At 47.1% G+C, this 17305-nt stretch overlaps 1 protein-coding gene across 2 annotated transcripts in view; it reads left to right on the top strand.

The window, feature by feature from the left end:
- Window positions 1-17305, top strand: part of LOC119953191 (phospholipid-transporting ATPase IC-like) — a 139781-nt gene that overhangs the window by 110086 nt on the left and 12390 nt on the right. For both annotated transcript variants that reach the window (XM_038777182.1, XM_038777181.1), the window contains 5 exons: window positions 635-710; window positions 1490-1634; window positions 4029-4305; window positions 8658-8881; window positions 14318-14401. In XM_038777182.1, coding sequence (XP_038633110.1) covers window positions 635-710; window positions 1490-1634; window positions 4029-4305; window positions 8658-8881; window positions 14318-14401 — 806 coding nt within the window. The remainder of the gene's footprint in view (window positions 1-634; window positions 711-1489; window positions 1635-4028; window positions 4306-8657; window positions 8882-14317; window positions 14402-17305) is intronic.

Below are 17305 nucleotides of genomic sequence, written 5' to 3'. Positions count from 1 at the left end.
TGGTGACGGCCGCTCCACCCGGAGAACCAGGGATTCGGCGCATACCCCGACCGGCGCTGCGCTGACAATTCTGGCCCCATTGGCGCCGATTCTCTGCTCTGCGGAGAATTGCATCCCGGCATCGGGGAGGCGTGGTGCAAATCACGCGGCCCGCCGGCGAATCTCCGACCTGGCAAGGGGTCGGAGAATTCCGCCCCAGGTATGCAGCTGGTCGGCTTCACAGCTGGATTTTTGTGCCGCATCGAACACTCTGTGCATTTTAAAAGAGGAAGCGAGGTTCACACTGTCAGCTTGTGGGGTGGGGCCTAGTTTAGGAATCCTGAGATCGGGGCCCCCTTTTTAAAGGCCCCTGTGGTCTCTGACCTAGATAAATGGCCCCCCTCTCCCTGCCCAGGAAATCAAGACACCCTCCCCCCACCCCCCAAGCACCGGGGAACCTCTCCCCCCCCACCCCCACTACCACCTCAACGTGAATATCGTCTCCCCCACCACCACTGGAACATAGGTGAATAAAGATATTGGTAAAAAGCACGTGATTATGATTAGGTAAGGGACAGCACTTTGTAATTCACTGTTTTGAATGAATGGGAGTTACCTTCCTTGACTTTTCTCTGTCTTTTTCCATTTTTAACAGAAACGGCGATAAATATTGGATATTCCTGTAAATTACTCTCAGATCGAATGGTGCTTTTTGATGGGCATGATATCAGGTGAGTAATGAATGATGCAGTTCTCTGTTGGTGAATTGCTTCAGTTTTGGGATGTACCCGCCAGAATATTCGGAGTGTGGAAGATATTCTCCAAATTACGGCCCTGGCATTGGTGGGGAGGTATGCAATAGAGGCGGTGGGCCTGTTGCTAAGACAACTGTTATTGAAGCCTCAGGGCCCAACAGTACTGACAGGTCCGGGCTGAGGAAGCTAACAGTCTGAGAATCCTCTCGGCCACGGCCACACCCTCGCTGGGTGACCTTTGAGGCTGGTGGTGGTGAAGATTGGAACCTGCTGTTTCTGAGGCTTGGCCTAATTCCAGTCTTTCCAACTCGCACTGGATGGCCTGTGGTAATTAGGGGCTGCCACCGTTACAAAATGTAATGGCAAACATTATTGTGTTGATCCCGAAGCATGCCGAATGACATAAATGTATCAAAGCACTTCACTTTATCACTTGTGTGGGAAATTATCCTAATAGAAATGTCTCGCAGCCATTCTGTCCCTTTCTCCAAAAGATTACATCATTGGACTCCGCTGCCCTCTCACCCCCACCTTTGTGAGGAGCTTTTCCTTTCCCTGCTTTGAAAGAAGGGATATTCAGCAGCTCACTCTCCTTGTTATGTTTAACGGTGACAAGCGTTCATGCTCAGCAGGTTTGCACGCGTGTGACTTAACTACTAGAGTGTGAGCCGAGGGGGCGCTTGTGTGAAAAGTGAACTGTCCATCGATAAACCAATAGTAACATTGTGCACATTTCTGTCATATCACCACCTCAGCAAAACCCTGGAGAAGTTACAGAAGGACAACTACACGTACAAAGAGAACAACATTGCAACTATTTCAGGGGCCATAAGCAGCAGTGAGCAGCCGGACATGCTATCGTGCCGTAACAAGGCACTGATTATCACAGGGAGCTTCTTGGTATGTTATCTGATTCTTTGACACATTTGTCTCTGGATTCTGTTAAGATTTATTTTATCCAGCTTTGCCATGCGCAGATCTTAACAATGACCAGGAAAATGGAAGCATTTTACCTGTTCTAATGCTGTCACAATATCACAGAGCCCAGTGTGTAATATAATATGAACAGGGTCCAGGGCTGAGAGCCGCCAATCATAGAACAGAGACTGAACTGAGTGAGATAATGATCTCAATAAATGGCCAGGGTTTGCGTAGGTTTACATCGGGACAGGAGAGACCATCAGCCTCTTGAGCCAGTCCCACCATTCAATGGGATCATGGCTGATCTATGACCTGACTCCATATAGCTAACTCCATGGGCTTTTGGCCCATATCCCTGAATATGTTTGCTTGACAAAAATCTATCTATCTCGGATTTAAAATTAACAACTGATCTAGCTGCAACTGCAGTTTATGGGAGTGAGTTCCAAACCTCTACCACCCTTTGAGTGAAGAAATTCTTCCTAACATCCCTCCTGAATGGTCTGGCCCTAGGTTTTAGAATCTCCAACCAGTGGAAATAGTTTATCTTCATCCACCATGTCTTTCCCTGTTAATATCTTGAGTAATTCGATCAGATCACCTCTTGCCCTTCTAAATTCTAATTTGGGTAATCTCTCCTCATAACTCAACCTAATCCAGGTATCATTTTTGTAAACCTACATTGCACTCCCTCCAAGGCCAATATATCCTCCCCAAGATGTGGTGCCCAGAACTGCTTACAGAACTACAGATTGATTCCTGGGGTCAGGGGGTTATCCTATAAGGAGAGATTGGAGGCGGGATTCTCCCATGCCGCGCCGTATGGGAGAATTACCGTTAGCGCCATTTTTCACCACGGCGCCGGTCCTACGCTAGCAGGCGATTCTCCGAGCTGCGGAGAATCGACGCCATTTGCGTTGGCGCGGCGTCAGTCACGGCCCGCTGTCCGCGGCCGGGCCGCCGATTCTCCGGCCTTGATAGGCCGAGCGGCCACGTGGAAATGGCAGAGTCCCGCTGGCGCCGTTCACACCTGCTCGCAGCCGGCGGGAACTCTGCGCGTAGGGTCGGGGGGCGGCCTGTGGGGTGGGGAAAAGCGCTCCTTCACCGGGGGGCCTCCGATGGGGTCTGGCCCGCGATCGGGGCCCACCGATCAGCGGGCCGGCCTCTCCAGCCCCGGCCCTATTTTATTACGCAGCCGGCCCCTGAACCCCCCCCCCCGCCATGTTGCGTCGGGGCCGGCGTGTTGAGGAAGTCCCCCGCGCATACGCGGGTTGGCCCGGTGCCCATTTGGCACCGGGAAGGGAGGCTGGAGCGACATGAACTGCTGTGGGGGCCAGAATCGGTAGTGCCTGCACCCATTTCGCGCCGCTGTGAAACACGACGGCGTTCACGACGGCGCGAACACTCTGCCTCCCTTTCGGAGAATCCCGCCCTGTGTGCTTATATTCTCTGGATTTGTGGAGAATCAGAGGTGATCTCAATGGAACATAAAAAAACTGTTAGAGGGCTTGACGGCATTCCTGCTGAGAGGCTGGGCTGAGTTTTCCTGGGTATGTCAAGATCCTGACATCAGGATGAATGCCGAACCAGGAAAATGGAAGACCGGGCAATAAATGTGACAGTCCCAGAGGCAGCCAATTAAAAGGTGGGAAAACAGTGCCCAACTGGAATGCTGTGCGAAATTGCTAAATTTCATTCAACTATTGAAACATAAATGTATCACCAAGGCCTACATGTTAACCAGCCTTTGCACTCCTGCACACATCTCTTTATTAGGCATGATTTAACTTGAAGGACTTAACACATCTTTGAAGTGTGGCTCAAAAAGAGAACATGCTCAACAATCTCAGCAGGTCTGACAGCATGTGTGGAGATAGAACGGCGCAAACATTCCATTCTCTCTCCACAGATACGATCAGAAGTGCTGAGATTGTCCAGCATTTTTTGTTTCAGATTCCAGCACCCGCTGGAACTTGCTTTGTATTTGAAGTGTGTCTGTTGTGCTCAGCTCTCTATTTATGATGGTGCACCTCACAGCTAGACTGAGCATGACCTTGAACATGTTGTTTCCCGCCTCGTGGTTCTTGCTGATCTGTGAAAAAGCAGCCTGCACCTTATAGCAGACAACTTTACTTTGAAAAGTCTCTTGACCTGGCAAACTATGTTGGTACGGTTTGGTCAATTTTAAGTTTGGTTAAGTTATATAAAATGTGTATCCTTAAGGTACTTCAACAGTACCTGACTGTCAGTGAGAGACTGCAACATAACAGGGGAGGCCTAGATGAAATATCTCCTCCCACTGGCGAAGTCTTCAGTCACAAGAATCAATTCCCTTGCTTAATTTTTAACATTCATTTTACGGTCTGCATTTAGGATAAATTCATTAAACGCTTGAAGCGATCGAAAAGGAAGAAACAGTGTTGCTGGAGGCTGAGAACTGCCATTAACCCGCAATCAAGAGAAGATGTTGACTGCGAGGAGGAGGCTCACGAGCGAGCGTTTGTGGAGCTGGCTTGCCAGTGCAAGGCTGTCATCTGCTGCCGAGTCACTCCCAATCAGAAAGCTATGGTGGTGCAGCTGGTCAAAAAGTACAAAAGTGCCATCACGCTGGCCATTGGGGACGGAGCAAATGATGTGAACATGCTGAAAAGTAAGAAAAGGCTCGTAGAGTTCAAAAGGGAGGAGGCAGGGGCTTCAGTTGTTAGTCAGTAATTGTGGGATGGTTTTGTGGTTGAGCAAGATATGTGTGAAGGGTGGGGTGAGGGAGGGATGGGGCTGGGGTAGAGGGGACGTGCGGATTGAGGTGGATGGGAAACTATTCACAGCACGGTAGCACAGTGGTTAGCACAGTAGCTTCACAGCTCCAGCGTCCCAGGTTCGATTCCTGGCTTGGGTCACTGTCTGTGCAGAGTCTGCACGTTCTCCCCGTGTCTGCCTGGGTTTCCTCCGGGTGCTCCGGTTTCCTCCCACAGTCCACAAAGATGTGCAGGTTAGGTGGATTGGCCATGCTAAATTGCCTTTAGTGTCCAAAAAAGGTGGGGTGGGGCTACTGGGTTACGGGAATAGGGTAGAGGTGTGGGCTTAGGTAGGGTGCTCTTTCCAAGGGCCGGCGCAGATTTGATGGGCCGAATGGCCTCCTTCTGCACTGTAAATTCTATGATTCTATGAAATTTTATCCAGCTCTCCACAGCTGGATGCCCCACATTGTCTTAATTACTGTGTCCTGTCCAGGTGATTGGAGTCTAATCTGGTGATAATGGGCATACGTGGCTGGGCAGGCATTTCGGGGGGGGGGGGGGGGGGGGGGAGATGAGGGGGGTGGGGAGATGTGGGGGGAATGTTGAAAGGCATTGAGAGTGAGCAGGGGAGCATGACTGAACAGACATATTTGTTCAGAGAGAAACATGAGCACAGACAACTAGAATGATAGCATGGGCTTGACGGGGTGAAAGACCTCCATTTATGCCGTAATATTCCATCATTCTGTGACAAGAGCTGTCAGAATAAGTGGCAGCTTTATTTTATAGGGATGCTGAGCAATTAAAAGAACAGTAACATTATTAAGGCACATAGGCAGCATTAGCAAAGTTCTGTGAGCCTATCTTACAAACGGTCAACATGGTTGTGAGCTGTCTCTGATTCATCAATAAAAAGGCAAATTTGATACCTTTAAAAGCTTTGCAATCAGATGCACAGCGGAATGTTCAATTTTATAAGCTCGAACCTGCAGGGATTCGATTCTACGTTCTGTTCTGGGTTCCCTCACTCTCCAAATCTTACTTTCAGTCATTTTCTGGGTTTGCCTTTTTCATTATGGTTAAATACTTGCTTCTTTCTCCTGAAGATTGATCTGAAGCTAGATTACAGGCTTCAAATTTGGTCTCAACCTACAGCGTCTTGGCATGCATAGTGCCTCGCACTGTTTACAGGAACTCTGCTACCACCTAGTGGCTACCATAATAGTTACTGCATCACCTTCAGCACTGCAGCACATTATACACTCAAGAGGGACCCATTTTAGGAAACCATCCTGGTTAAGTGAATCAGGGTAAATGATCCAATCCCTTTCAATTTTTCTTTTCGGAGTAATTGAAAAATTCCATTTATAAAGTCAGTGAAACTAAGCAGCAAAATATATCAAGATGTGATTTCGGAGCTCTGAATCGGGGAAGAGAGCTCAGTCCCGCATTGTACCTATTAAGTGAATGGTAACATCATCAGACAAATCAGGTTAAAGTCCAACAGGTTTGTTTCGAATCACCAGCTTGAAGAAGGAGCAGTGCTCCGGAAGCTAATGATTCGAAACAAACCTGTTGGACTTGTGGTAGTCACCACTGCTGTATTATATTGTATATAGGGTATTACGGTAAGGCCCCTGTACTACAGGTATGGGGGTAGATCCGTGTCTGCTGGCTCCGCCCAGTAGGCGGAGTATAAATGTGTGTGCTCTCCATACAGCAGCCATTTTGCCAGCTGCTGTAGGAGGCCACACATCTCTGTGTAATAAAGCCTCAATTACATTCTACTCTCGTCTCGTCGTAATTGATAGTGCATCAGGACTTTAACCTGGTGTTGTAAGACTTCTTACTGTGCACACCCCAGTCTAAAACGCCGGCATCTCCACATCAGACAAATAGGCAGTGTTGGAAACATGTGGTACACCTATGTCACAGCAAGTTAATGTTAGTCAGCCTATTTATTAATAAGCAGGCAAATCAGACATTTAAAAGCCAGATTCTGTGGGAGTTTCTCTATTTTGACATGTCGCCTGGGTGTAGGAAGAGGGCTTGGAGTGTTTTTATTGTGGAGAGTGATTTACCAATAACCATGTTTCAGTGAGGTTCATTGTATTTTCACAACTTTCATAAAGATAGAAAAGCAGCCTGAAATGATGACGGTTTTGCACTGTCCACTGTTTCTAAATAAAGGAACAGCATTTCTGGGCTCCTCATCCGAACAGTTTCCGGGATTAATCTAAACTTTGAATTGATTGTGATTGACCCTCGCTCTTGATGCCATTGAAGTTTCAAGTGTTTGTCTGAGAAAGGCTCACTGAACTGTTTTGTGAGGTAAAAGATGGCAGCAGAGGCTGTGGGGAAGTGGGGCTCAGTTCATTCACAATGCCTCCTATCCTAAACTAGAGAGGAAGGAACCTACCTTAAGCCAAACTTAGTTTGTGGAGTTGTCATATTTTCAAATGGCAATTATTGCAGTGATGGCATGGTTTTGGGTTGGGACTTTGACACCGGGGTCAAAAGGGGGTCGAATGGCCCTAAGCTACGTGGGAAGGTTACCGGGAGTGATCTTTCTCCGAATTGATCAATTAGTGGCCTGGGAGTAGCTCAATAAAATACAGCAGGTGGCATCCCGAAACTTGTTAGTCAGTAGGAGGCGCCGGCAGTGAGAAAGTGTCTGCAGTCTACCATTGCGGGTAAGGGAGCGAGAGAGAACCTGCATCTAGAGATACCCTCTCTGAAACCTAGAGATATTTTAAATAAAGAATGCCTTGAGGAATTGGGCCACAAAGAAGCCCTTCAGGTTTGCTAATGTTGGAAGATTTGATTTTGTTTTAAAATTCGTGGATATTATTATTTTTGTTCTTTAAATGGAAGTAAATTACCTGCTTATCGAGAGGATTTTAAGGAGTTGTGAACAATTTGTAAGGGCAGTGACCTTATATTGGGCTGTTAACGCAAAAGAAAAGGAGAGTTCTTATTAACAGATTATATGAATTTAGGGTAGTTGTGAACTGCATACTTAGCAGGACAACTCTGTTCTTCAAACTTCGTCTGTTGCCTTGAATTATTTTATGATTTAAAAAAAAACAACTATGTGTGTTTTAACACTACTTTCTGCGGCTGACAAGAACATAAGAACTGGGAGCAGGAATATGCAATTCAGCTCCTTGAGCCCGCTTCGCCATTCAGTACGATCATGGCTGATCTCCTCTCGGCCTCAAATCCGCTTTCCTGCCCATTCTCCATAACCCTTCAACCCATCACTAATTAAAAATCTAGCTCCTCTTTAAATTTACTCAATGTCCCGACATCCACCGCACTCTGGGGTAGTGAATTTCACAGATTTATGACCCTTTGAGAGAAGTAATTTCTTCTCATCTCTGTTTTAAATCTGCTATTCCTTATCCTAAAACTATGACCTCCCCTCGTTCTAGATTGCCTCACTAGAGGTAGCACCTGCTCTACATCTACTTTGCCAATAACCTTTATCACCTTACCTCAATCAGATCTCCTCTCATTCTTCTAAACTTGACTTTGACACCAGGGTCAAATGATTCAATTGTCCCTAAGTTACATAAGAAGGTTACCCGTCATTCCGGACAGCAGAGGGGTCATTTTAACCCAATCTCCCTGGCTGGAAACTGATGGGACCGGATCTGCCACCCATTTCCTCAACACCCCATACGCTTGTCTTCACTCTTGATCTCACTGGAGTGTAAAATAGGGGGGGAGTCTAACATTTCTGGGAAATCCACTCCCATCGGTTTCCTGTTTGGGTGCGTCAAGTTAAAATGACCCCTGTTTCTGCTCTCTGACCTTTTCCTCTCCTCTTCCCCTGCCATCCCTGATCGCCTAGTCCCCGAAAGCCCCAGTAAGATCAGTTCAGTTCTTTTGTTTAATTATGACATATCAATACCCATAGTTTAGAATCGTCATTGAGCAATTGAATTTGCTTTGTTCTGCCTTTGGAGCAAGCCATCCATAACTGAAGATGTAGAATAGATAGACTGATGGATAATGCTTTATACGAGATCTAGTCCCACATCAGCTTTGCCTTCACCATGTTGGGCTGATGTTGAATTTATTGCCCATTGCTCTGGAGGAGGTGCAGGTGGGCCTTCCTCTTGAATGACATTGGATTTGGTGACCTACAATCCATTTGGAGTCACATATATCGCTCAATAACCTGTGAATGGTCTGAAACAAACTTTCTGTTCTCCTGTACATAGTGAGTGACTTTACAAACAATTGTGTGTTTCCCCAGCGGCGCACATCGGAGTTGGAATCAGCGGGCAGGAGGGCACGCAGGCTGTTTTGTCCAGCGATTACTCACTCGCGCAGTTCCGCTACCTTGAACGGCTGCTTCTGGTTCATGGTCGATGGTCATACTTAAGGATCTGCAAGTTCCTGAGATATTTCCTGTACAAGACATTCGCATTTTCCTTCGTCCAAATCTGGTTTGCATTCTTTAGTGGATTTTCTGGTCTGGTAAGCAAGAATATTTGAACATTGTTTATCTAAAGTTGTGATTTTCTGGGAAACTTGGGATTGAAGGAATGAAAGCACTCAGTTTATGAGTTTTCTGATACTGGAAAGGTTTGACGTCATTTCTCTTAAGATTTCACAAAAATCACAGCTATTTCTTTATTTAAACAGTTCCATAATTTTCAAGACTCATGGCTTGAGTCAAGCGTACTTCCCATTGGAGAGAGCTTGGCCAGGTTCACTCTGAGGGGCTTATGGACTTTGAAAGTCAGGTCTGCATGTCCGACAGTTGACCGCGGGTTATGGTTGGTTAAATCTCAGTGGTACCATATTGTATACTGTTTAAGTTAAACAATCCTTCCAGCTCCAGACGTCAGTCGAGCTTGTCCTTCATGTTCCATAAACAAGGACGTTTTACTAGACGTCATCTGAGCCTGTCCTCCATGTTCTGAAAACAAGGGTGTTTTCAGTGATGTTATGTCCCTGGTTCTCATGAAATCCATTTTACACATGGCAGCAGTTTTCCTGTTAGCTTCTATAAAGTTCATTGACTTCTTCTCCCATGATGCCTTATGAGACAATGTTGGCCACCTTTCCCACTCAGCTTGGATCGGCTCGCTTCTTCAGACGGATTTAGAATGTATTGACTTATTCCTCCAACGTTTCTCCACAGTCATCTCTCTGGGTAGGACTGCGCCTGATGCTCAGCTATCTAATCATAGCCTAAGTATCACTTGTAATGGCTTCTTTTCCCACACTTTTTGCATTGATACCTCAGTTACCGCCTGGTACCCTAGGGTTATATCCTTGCCCACTCCTAACTTTTGTCTACGTGCTGCCTCCCAGTGACATTATCCGAAGGCTCAGCATTGGTTTGCATACATATGCCAACAACACCCAGCTCTCCCTCACCACCCTCTCTCTCGACTTCTCCACTGTTGCTAAGTTATCAGACTGTTCATCTGATCAGCAGTACTAGATGATCGGAATTTCCTCCAATTAAACAGAGTAGACCAGACTGTTTGCAATCTTGGTGTCATATTTGAGATCAAGATAAGCTTCAAAGTACATATCGGTACAATTACTAAGACAGTTTTTTGCCCCTCCATAACATTGCCTGACCTCACATCTGCCTCAGGTTCTCAGTTACTGAAACCCACATTCATGCCTATGTTACATCTCATCTTGACTATTCTAACGGATTTCCGGCTGGTCACCCATATTCTACTGTCTGTAAACTTGAAGTCATCCAAAACTCTGCTGTCGTTGTCCTTCCTTACACCTAGTCCCATTCACCCTGTGCTCGTTGACCTTCATTGGTTTCCAGTCAATTCTCATCCTAGTTTACAAATGCCGAGATAGCCTCATCCCTCCCTGTCTCTTTATTTTTTTTAAATTTTGTTTTTATAAATGCAGAGTACCCAATTAATTTTATTCAATTAAGGGGCAATTTAGTGTGGCCAATCGACCTACCCTGCACATCTTTTGGGTTGTGGGGCCGAAACTCACGCAAACACGGGGAGAATGTGCAAACTCCACACGGACAGTGACCCAGAGCCGGGATCGAACCTGGGATCTCAGCGTCGTGAGGCATCAGGGCTAACGCACTGCGCCACTGTGCTGCCCTCCCCTGTCTCTTTAATCTTCTTCCAGGCCCACAGATCTCTGAGATAGCTGCACTCACCTAATCCTGGCCTGTTGAACATATCCGACTTTAATCACTTTACCATTGATGGCTGTGCCTTCAGCTGCCTAGACCCTAAATTCTGGGATTTTCTCCCCATACCCCTGACTCTAACCTCGTCTTTTATTCTTTGTACCTTAAAATCTACCTATCCTTCTGTGGCTTGATGACTAATTTTGTTTGATTACACTCAAGTGAAGTACTTTGGAGTGTTTTATTAATTCATAGCTGAATCTAAATATAAGATTTTGTAAACACATCCTATTAATGGTCCCACACTATCAGCACTGTTTAGAAACCTAAATTGACAGAAATGGGCGACTTAAGAGACCGCAAGAAACTGTAGGATAAGTGATTAAAACCTACTGTCAGCATCTAAAAGAGATAATCGAAATTCATCCCTCATAAAAAATTATCTAATCTTGTCTCATTTTTAAAAATTGATTTATGGAGTGCCCGCATCGCTGGCTGGGCAAGCATTTATGACCCATCCCTAATTGTCCTTGAACTGTGGTTTGCTAGGCCCATTTCAAGATCAATCACATTGCTGTGGATCAGGAGTCACTTGCGGCACAATCAGGTGAGGCAGGAACATCCAGGGGTGACAGCAATCGGAGGTCTGCTGGATCCCAGGACTCAGCTGGGTCCCAGTCAGATGCCGAGACTCTGGACAAGGTTATCCCAGAGCTGATGCAGATGGAAGGACACAGCCGTGAGATTCAGGAGGGGATGTCAGCGATACTCCAGCGAGTGCATACCTGATGGGAGGAGTCCCAAAGTCTACCCATGGAGACCCCCAGGGACCTATAGGCAGGAGGAAGCACTGGAGGCCAACCTGAGGCCTATCACCAAGGAGTCAACGGCGTTCTCCAGTTCTTCCTAATCCCCCTTCGCTCCTGACACCAGCACATCGCAAGGGTAACGGGCACAACATGGTGGCACGGTGAAGCCTGTGACACTGGTAAGTTTGTCGGGGCCCTCCGGCTCCAGGCCCTTCAGGGGACATCTGCCACAGACATCAAAGATCACAGAGCATGGAAAGCAACAGGTTGCCTCCATCTCTGATGTGCATCCTGCGGACACACCTTGAAGTTGCGATAAACCACCAAAGACCAAGAGGAGAGATAATCACTGAGTGGGGTCAGGGCGGAGTCACTGTCTGTAGGTAGGGGGAATGGAAATGTCAAATCTTCATGTTACACCTGATAAATGTGAAGCCTCTGTCATGTAAATCTTCACAGCAGGCTTGCCTGCACCCCCACCCTTGTTGCCGTCTGCTCCACCCACGCCCCGCCTCCTTGGGCACAGTGGTTCAGACGCTGCCGATGCAGACCCGGTTCAGGGGACGGATGTCAGCAGAAAGACAGGAGTCAGACTTTGGCATAACCTGAGGAGCACCAGAGCTAACCTCACAGCAAAGTAACTGGCGCGATTTACCGGCCATTTCCATCGGAATGGGGATGGGACACGGCTGGTAGATCCCAGGAAGAAGCCTCTCCTGGGATTCCCGGTGGCCATTACACCTCGCGAGATCTAACGAGATGTCACAATCTGGATCCGACTCACAATGGGCGAGACCCAGACTTGCGCAGCTAAAAGCTCACTTAGCTAAGCTGCCACTGGATCAAACGGCCAACCGGCATCTAATGGCCTCGTCGAGTAGACCCGAGCCAGGTGCTGTCGGGCTAATAGCTGGTCAGACATGAGTGTCCCGAAGAACAATGGATCTGGGGCATCCTGTGTATTCCCACTAATTCTGACTGGGACAGCTTCCAATGGGTTTACACCTCCCTGTTTTGCCTAGTCATAACATTGAATGACTACCAAAAGACGTTTCTCTCAGTTTTTAGGGAATTTCCAAACTGATCCACCCTGGCGATTTCTCCTCCTGGCTTCATCATAGCAAAACGTCCAGAGTCTTTAGGTTGTCAAGGGATGTGTCTCTGCGACGAGGGACTGTCCTCTTGCACGTGTTCTGCCTGATAGCTAGCCGAGGACTTGCAACCTCTTTATATCTGCTGGCCATACCAACTGCAACCCTTTGTCTCCCTGCGAGAACTTCCTTCATCTCTATGCCCAAAAGCTCTTGGACTAAATGTCTGTCCACAGTTAGCCCAGCTGCACCTGTTTTCAGCTATGAACATTTATTTCTTGCTCCCAGTAATCTCACACTGGGCCCCCTGTCCCTATGGTAACCAAACCATCCAAGCTTATTATTGGGCAGAAGTTGAAGTCGATCACATGACCCTCTTCATTCCTCCATTTTACCTTGAATTAAAGAGCCAGTTCAAAACATAATGGGCGGGATTCTTCGTTGCCTGATGCCGAAATCGTAATCGGCGATCGGGCGGAGAATTGATTCCGACACCGGAATCGGGGCTGGCGCCGGTTTACGATTCTCCGTCCTCTCCAAACCACCGTCACTGTGACGTGCGCCGCACGCAGTCACAATGCCATTGGTGCTTCATCGGCTGGCCTTCTTGCGATGCTCCGCCCCCGATGGGGCGAGTTCCCAAAGGCGCAGGACACGTGTGGTCTGAGCCAGCGTTCCGGTTGCGGACTTTGTCCAGCGCCGCCACACTCGGCCGGGTTCCCTGCCGCTGGCTGGGGTGTTGTTTGTCAGGGCTGGGGGAACTGGTGGGTGGTGGGCCAGGGGGTGCGCGGTGGGGTCGTGGTCGGCAGGTTAGGTTTAGCGCACGGCCGGCGCCATGTTGTACAGTGCGACCGGTGCAAGTCGTCAGCTGTGCGCATGCGCGGCCATAGTCTCGGCCATTCTCAGGCTGTTCTCGCCGCGATCTGCGGGCGTTTCACGAGCCGGTGCTAGCCTCTCACCAGAATCAGTGAGGGGTTTGCCCTGTTTTTTTCACAAGAACCTCCACGGTTTCTCCGTTCGAGCCGGCACTTAGCCTTCACGTTCTTTATGTGTCTCATTATTTTTTATGATTTTAGTGTACCTGTAGAAGCTGAATTATAATTCAGCCATATATATTAATGGGAACAGGCTCAAGGGTTGCTTGAGCCATATCTGCAGCTATCAGAGAGGGATCTGGCTCCCTTGGCTCCCCCATCACCAACCACCTCCCTGCACAGTTTCCCGAGTTTTTGATGGGGTGCGCTGCTGATATTCCTCCAATCCCGAAAAACCCATATGCGCACACTCTGACCCCTGACCTCGTGAACTTTGGTGGGTTCGAAGACCTGCAGATAGCCTGGATGTTGAATGAGGAAGTTTGAACTTCCTTCTCCTAACCCAGAGCCCTGGTGATTGGCCTCTAAGAGAACAGTTTCTATCTTTACACCTCAGTCAACACATCTGCAGCACTTTCAGCCTCTCTTACAAAGCTGGCACTGTCATCAAAAAGAAAATCAGGGTCTTTGACCTTGATATAACTCAGATAGTGTTATATTTTTGACAACATCCTAACCATTGATGAACTGTTGATTAGTTCCTCAATTTTTTCAGCTAATCCTAAAATCTGTCAACAGTATATCATGGTCTTCATGTTGTTTTTTGGTGGGAGTGATCCTGGTGTATGAATTGCAGTGGGAAAATAGTCAATGGTGCTAATTTTCTGATGGAATTTGAAAAAAATCCGAAATGTTAAATATGCCCTGTGCACATGCTATCAAAACCGCTGTTAGGCAATCAATCTAAATTTGCATTGAAATATGACTAATGTTAGCTCACTTTGTCTACTCATTCTTTAACCGACATGCAGTAATTTTCACATTCCTAATTTTTGTTTTATCCCAAGTCTGTTTTTGAGAAGTGGTGCATCTCCTTCTATAAGGTGGCGTACAGCTGGCTGCCTATCCTGCTAGTGGGAATGTTGGATCAGGTAAGATGGCGTCAAACCTCAATGTACATTCTTACTGCCCACCAAAGTGGAAATAAATGCTGAATATGCTCAGAATATTTATGCAGCCCTAACACTATGAAAAAAGCTGCAGTACCTCACTGAATTGCACTGAATCCTCAGCACAGAAACAGGCCACTCAACCCAACGGATCAAAGTGTCACGGGTGGGATTCTCCGGATCCCCTGCAGCTTATATATTCTGGTGACAGAGGTGGCCCACCATTAGCTAGCGGCAGGATCATCCGGACATGGTTGTGCATGCCCCGCACCCTCAGCCCTGGGGAACACCCTCCAGGGGGTTGCCCATCGACTGGACCTGAAAATCCCGCCAGTGGGAAGGGACGGTTTTCCAGTCCAATGGCACCATCGTGGGAGGGACAGGGAAATTTATAGAGCAGTTATGGCTCTCTAAATTTTTCCGTCCCACCTTCGTCTGTGCCCGCTGGTGTCGGGGCCAGAAATCTCTGGCCTATTTTCCACAGAAGCCTTCCCTCGCTCTAATTAGCTCTTGCCATGCTGCCACCCCACCCCGCCTTCAGTATTCTTTGATTCTCATCTTGTTAGTATGCGTCATGGCTTCCTTTCAACACACCAATGCTGTCTGCTTCAACCACCCACTGTCACAGTGAGATTCACGTGCTCACCACTATTTAAAGAAATAATGAGGGGGAATTACTTCTCTCAGAGGGTAGTGAATCTGTGGAATTCTTTACCACAGAGCGCTGAAGAGGCTGGGTCGTTGGATGTTCACGGTTGAGATAGGCAGTTTTTTAATTAGTAAGGGAATCAAGGGTTATGGGGATAAGGTGGGAAAGTGAAGTTGAGGATTATCATATCAGATCAGTCATGATCTCATTGAATGGCGGAGCAAACTCGATGGGCTGAATGGCCTACATCTGCTCCTACACCTAATGGTCTAAATTCTTTATGTGGTCGGTCAGTGACTATGGGCGGGATTTACTGACCATGCCGCGTGTTTTTTGGCAGTGGAGGCGGTCCAGCAGTGGGATTTACAGACCCCGCCATTGTCAATGGGATTTCCCGATGACTGTACCCCTCGCCACCGGGAAACCCGTGCGCCAGCGTGGGACCGGAATATCCCGCCGACTTGAACAGACGGAAGATCGTACCCTATATCTTATTTATGGCCTTTTATAATGTAACCAAATTATTTACTTGTGTATCCCAGCCTTAGAAATGTTTTTAAAAAATTAAGCTTCCACTAAAAGCTTCCACAGGTAGGTCCAGCGGCTTCGAAGAGGGAAAGATAATTTCTTGGCGGGACCCATCATCCATGCCCTTAGGTGATCGCCACAGTTGAAAAATCTTTGCTAAATAGAGGCCTGTCATTTTCTGGTTTGATGCAGGTAGCCCTGCTGCTCATTTCTAGCACTTTCTCTGTTTAATTCAGATTTCTGGCATTCATAGTTTCCTTTTGCCCCGTTATAAAATCCATTAAAATTCCACTAATTGTTTGCCTGCATCCTTGAATTCTGTTCCCAATCATGAGCGTGAGTGTATCTATCGAATGGACATTATTTCTCATGAGTTGTTTAATCAGTCACGCCTAAAACCAAAATCCGTTAACCGCCCAATCAGACTCCACCTACAGGACGATCAAATGAGATTTTCCGCTTTTCTGGAATCCCAGTGGATTTGGTCAGTGGTGGAAGCTCCACTTTTCGGTGTCGTAGAGGATTTTTCAGTGTCTGTTGAGAAATTCTGCATCTTGGAATGGTTGGAGAATGGTTATTGGGCCTAGTAGCTGAGGACAGGAATAAAGTTTAAAAAACAGGCACGGGTCAGCCTCGGGTGACCGTCTGTGTGGAGTCTGCACTTTCTCCCCGCATCTGTGTGGGTTTCCTCCGGGTGCTCCGGTTTCATCCCACAGTCCAAATTTGTGCCGGATAGGTGGATTGGCCATGCTAAATTGCCCTTAGGGTCAAAAGATGTGCAGGTTAAGCGGGGGCTACAGGGATGAGGAGTGGGCCTAGGTAGGGTGTCCCTTCAGAGGATCGTGCAGACTCGGTGAGCTGAATGGGTGCATACGCACAGGTAGGTCCAGCGGCTTCGAAGAGGGAAAGATAATTTCTTGGCGGGACCCATCATCCATGCCCTTAGGTGATCGCCACAGTTGAAAAATCTTTGCTAAATAGAGGCGTCATTTTCTGGTTTGATGCAGGTAGTCCTGCTGCTCATTTCTAGCACTTTCTCTGTTTAATTCAGATTTCTGGCATTCATGGTTTCCTTTTGCCCCGTTATAAAATCCATTTTGTTTTGCTCATTTATTGCCCCGTATTATTGCTATTAAAATAGTTGTTTTCGGTGAATTCCCGTCGCCAGTGATGGGAATGCCAAAATGAGCTGATGAGTGTCACCTCTGCATGAGACTCAACGGTGGGATTTGAATTTTGATATTCTGCTGAAGGTCTTTCCTTGAGTAACTCTGGTGCATTGAGAGGGATGGTTATTTGGGAACACTGCTGCTAATTTCCAATTCTCACCACTGTTGTGGCCATTTTCTGCAAGAAGCAACATCAGGCATTTGAAATACTGGCCCAGAGTTGGATGGATGTGTCACAGTTACACACGGGACACTTTTTCCATCATTTGTGCCTTTGTAATGTGGCTTAGGTTTATGACAAAGGAAATTAATACAGGCTTGGATAAGAACTTCAACAAAAAATGATCATTGAACTAGTTTTAATTGTTGACTTTACATTGAATATTAAAATGTGGAGTCATAAAGTAGGAATGAATAATTGCAAGGATGGGTACATGGGTCCTTTTAAGTGGCAAAACGATCTGATTCATAGGCCCAGATTGTCGCTTGGGAGGTGGATGAGCAGAGTCGGGAAATATTCCAGTTCACTGAAACTGCCTC

Source organism: Scyliorhinus canicula, chromosome 18, assembly GCF_902713615.1.
Source record: "Scyliorhinus canicula chromosome 18, sScyCan1.1, whole genome shotgun sequence".
In the NCBI taxonomy this organism is placed as follows: Eukaryota; Metazoa; Chordata; class Chondrichthyes; order Carcharhiniformes; family Scyliorhinidae; genus Scyliorhinus; species Scyliorhinus canicula.
Note: the sequence above shows the minus strand (reverse complement) of the source record. Positions and strands in the feature narration are given on the sequence as shown.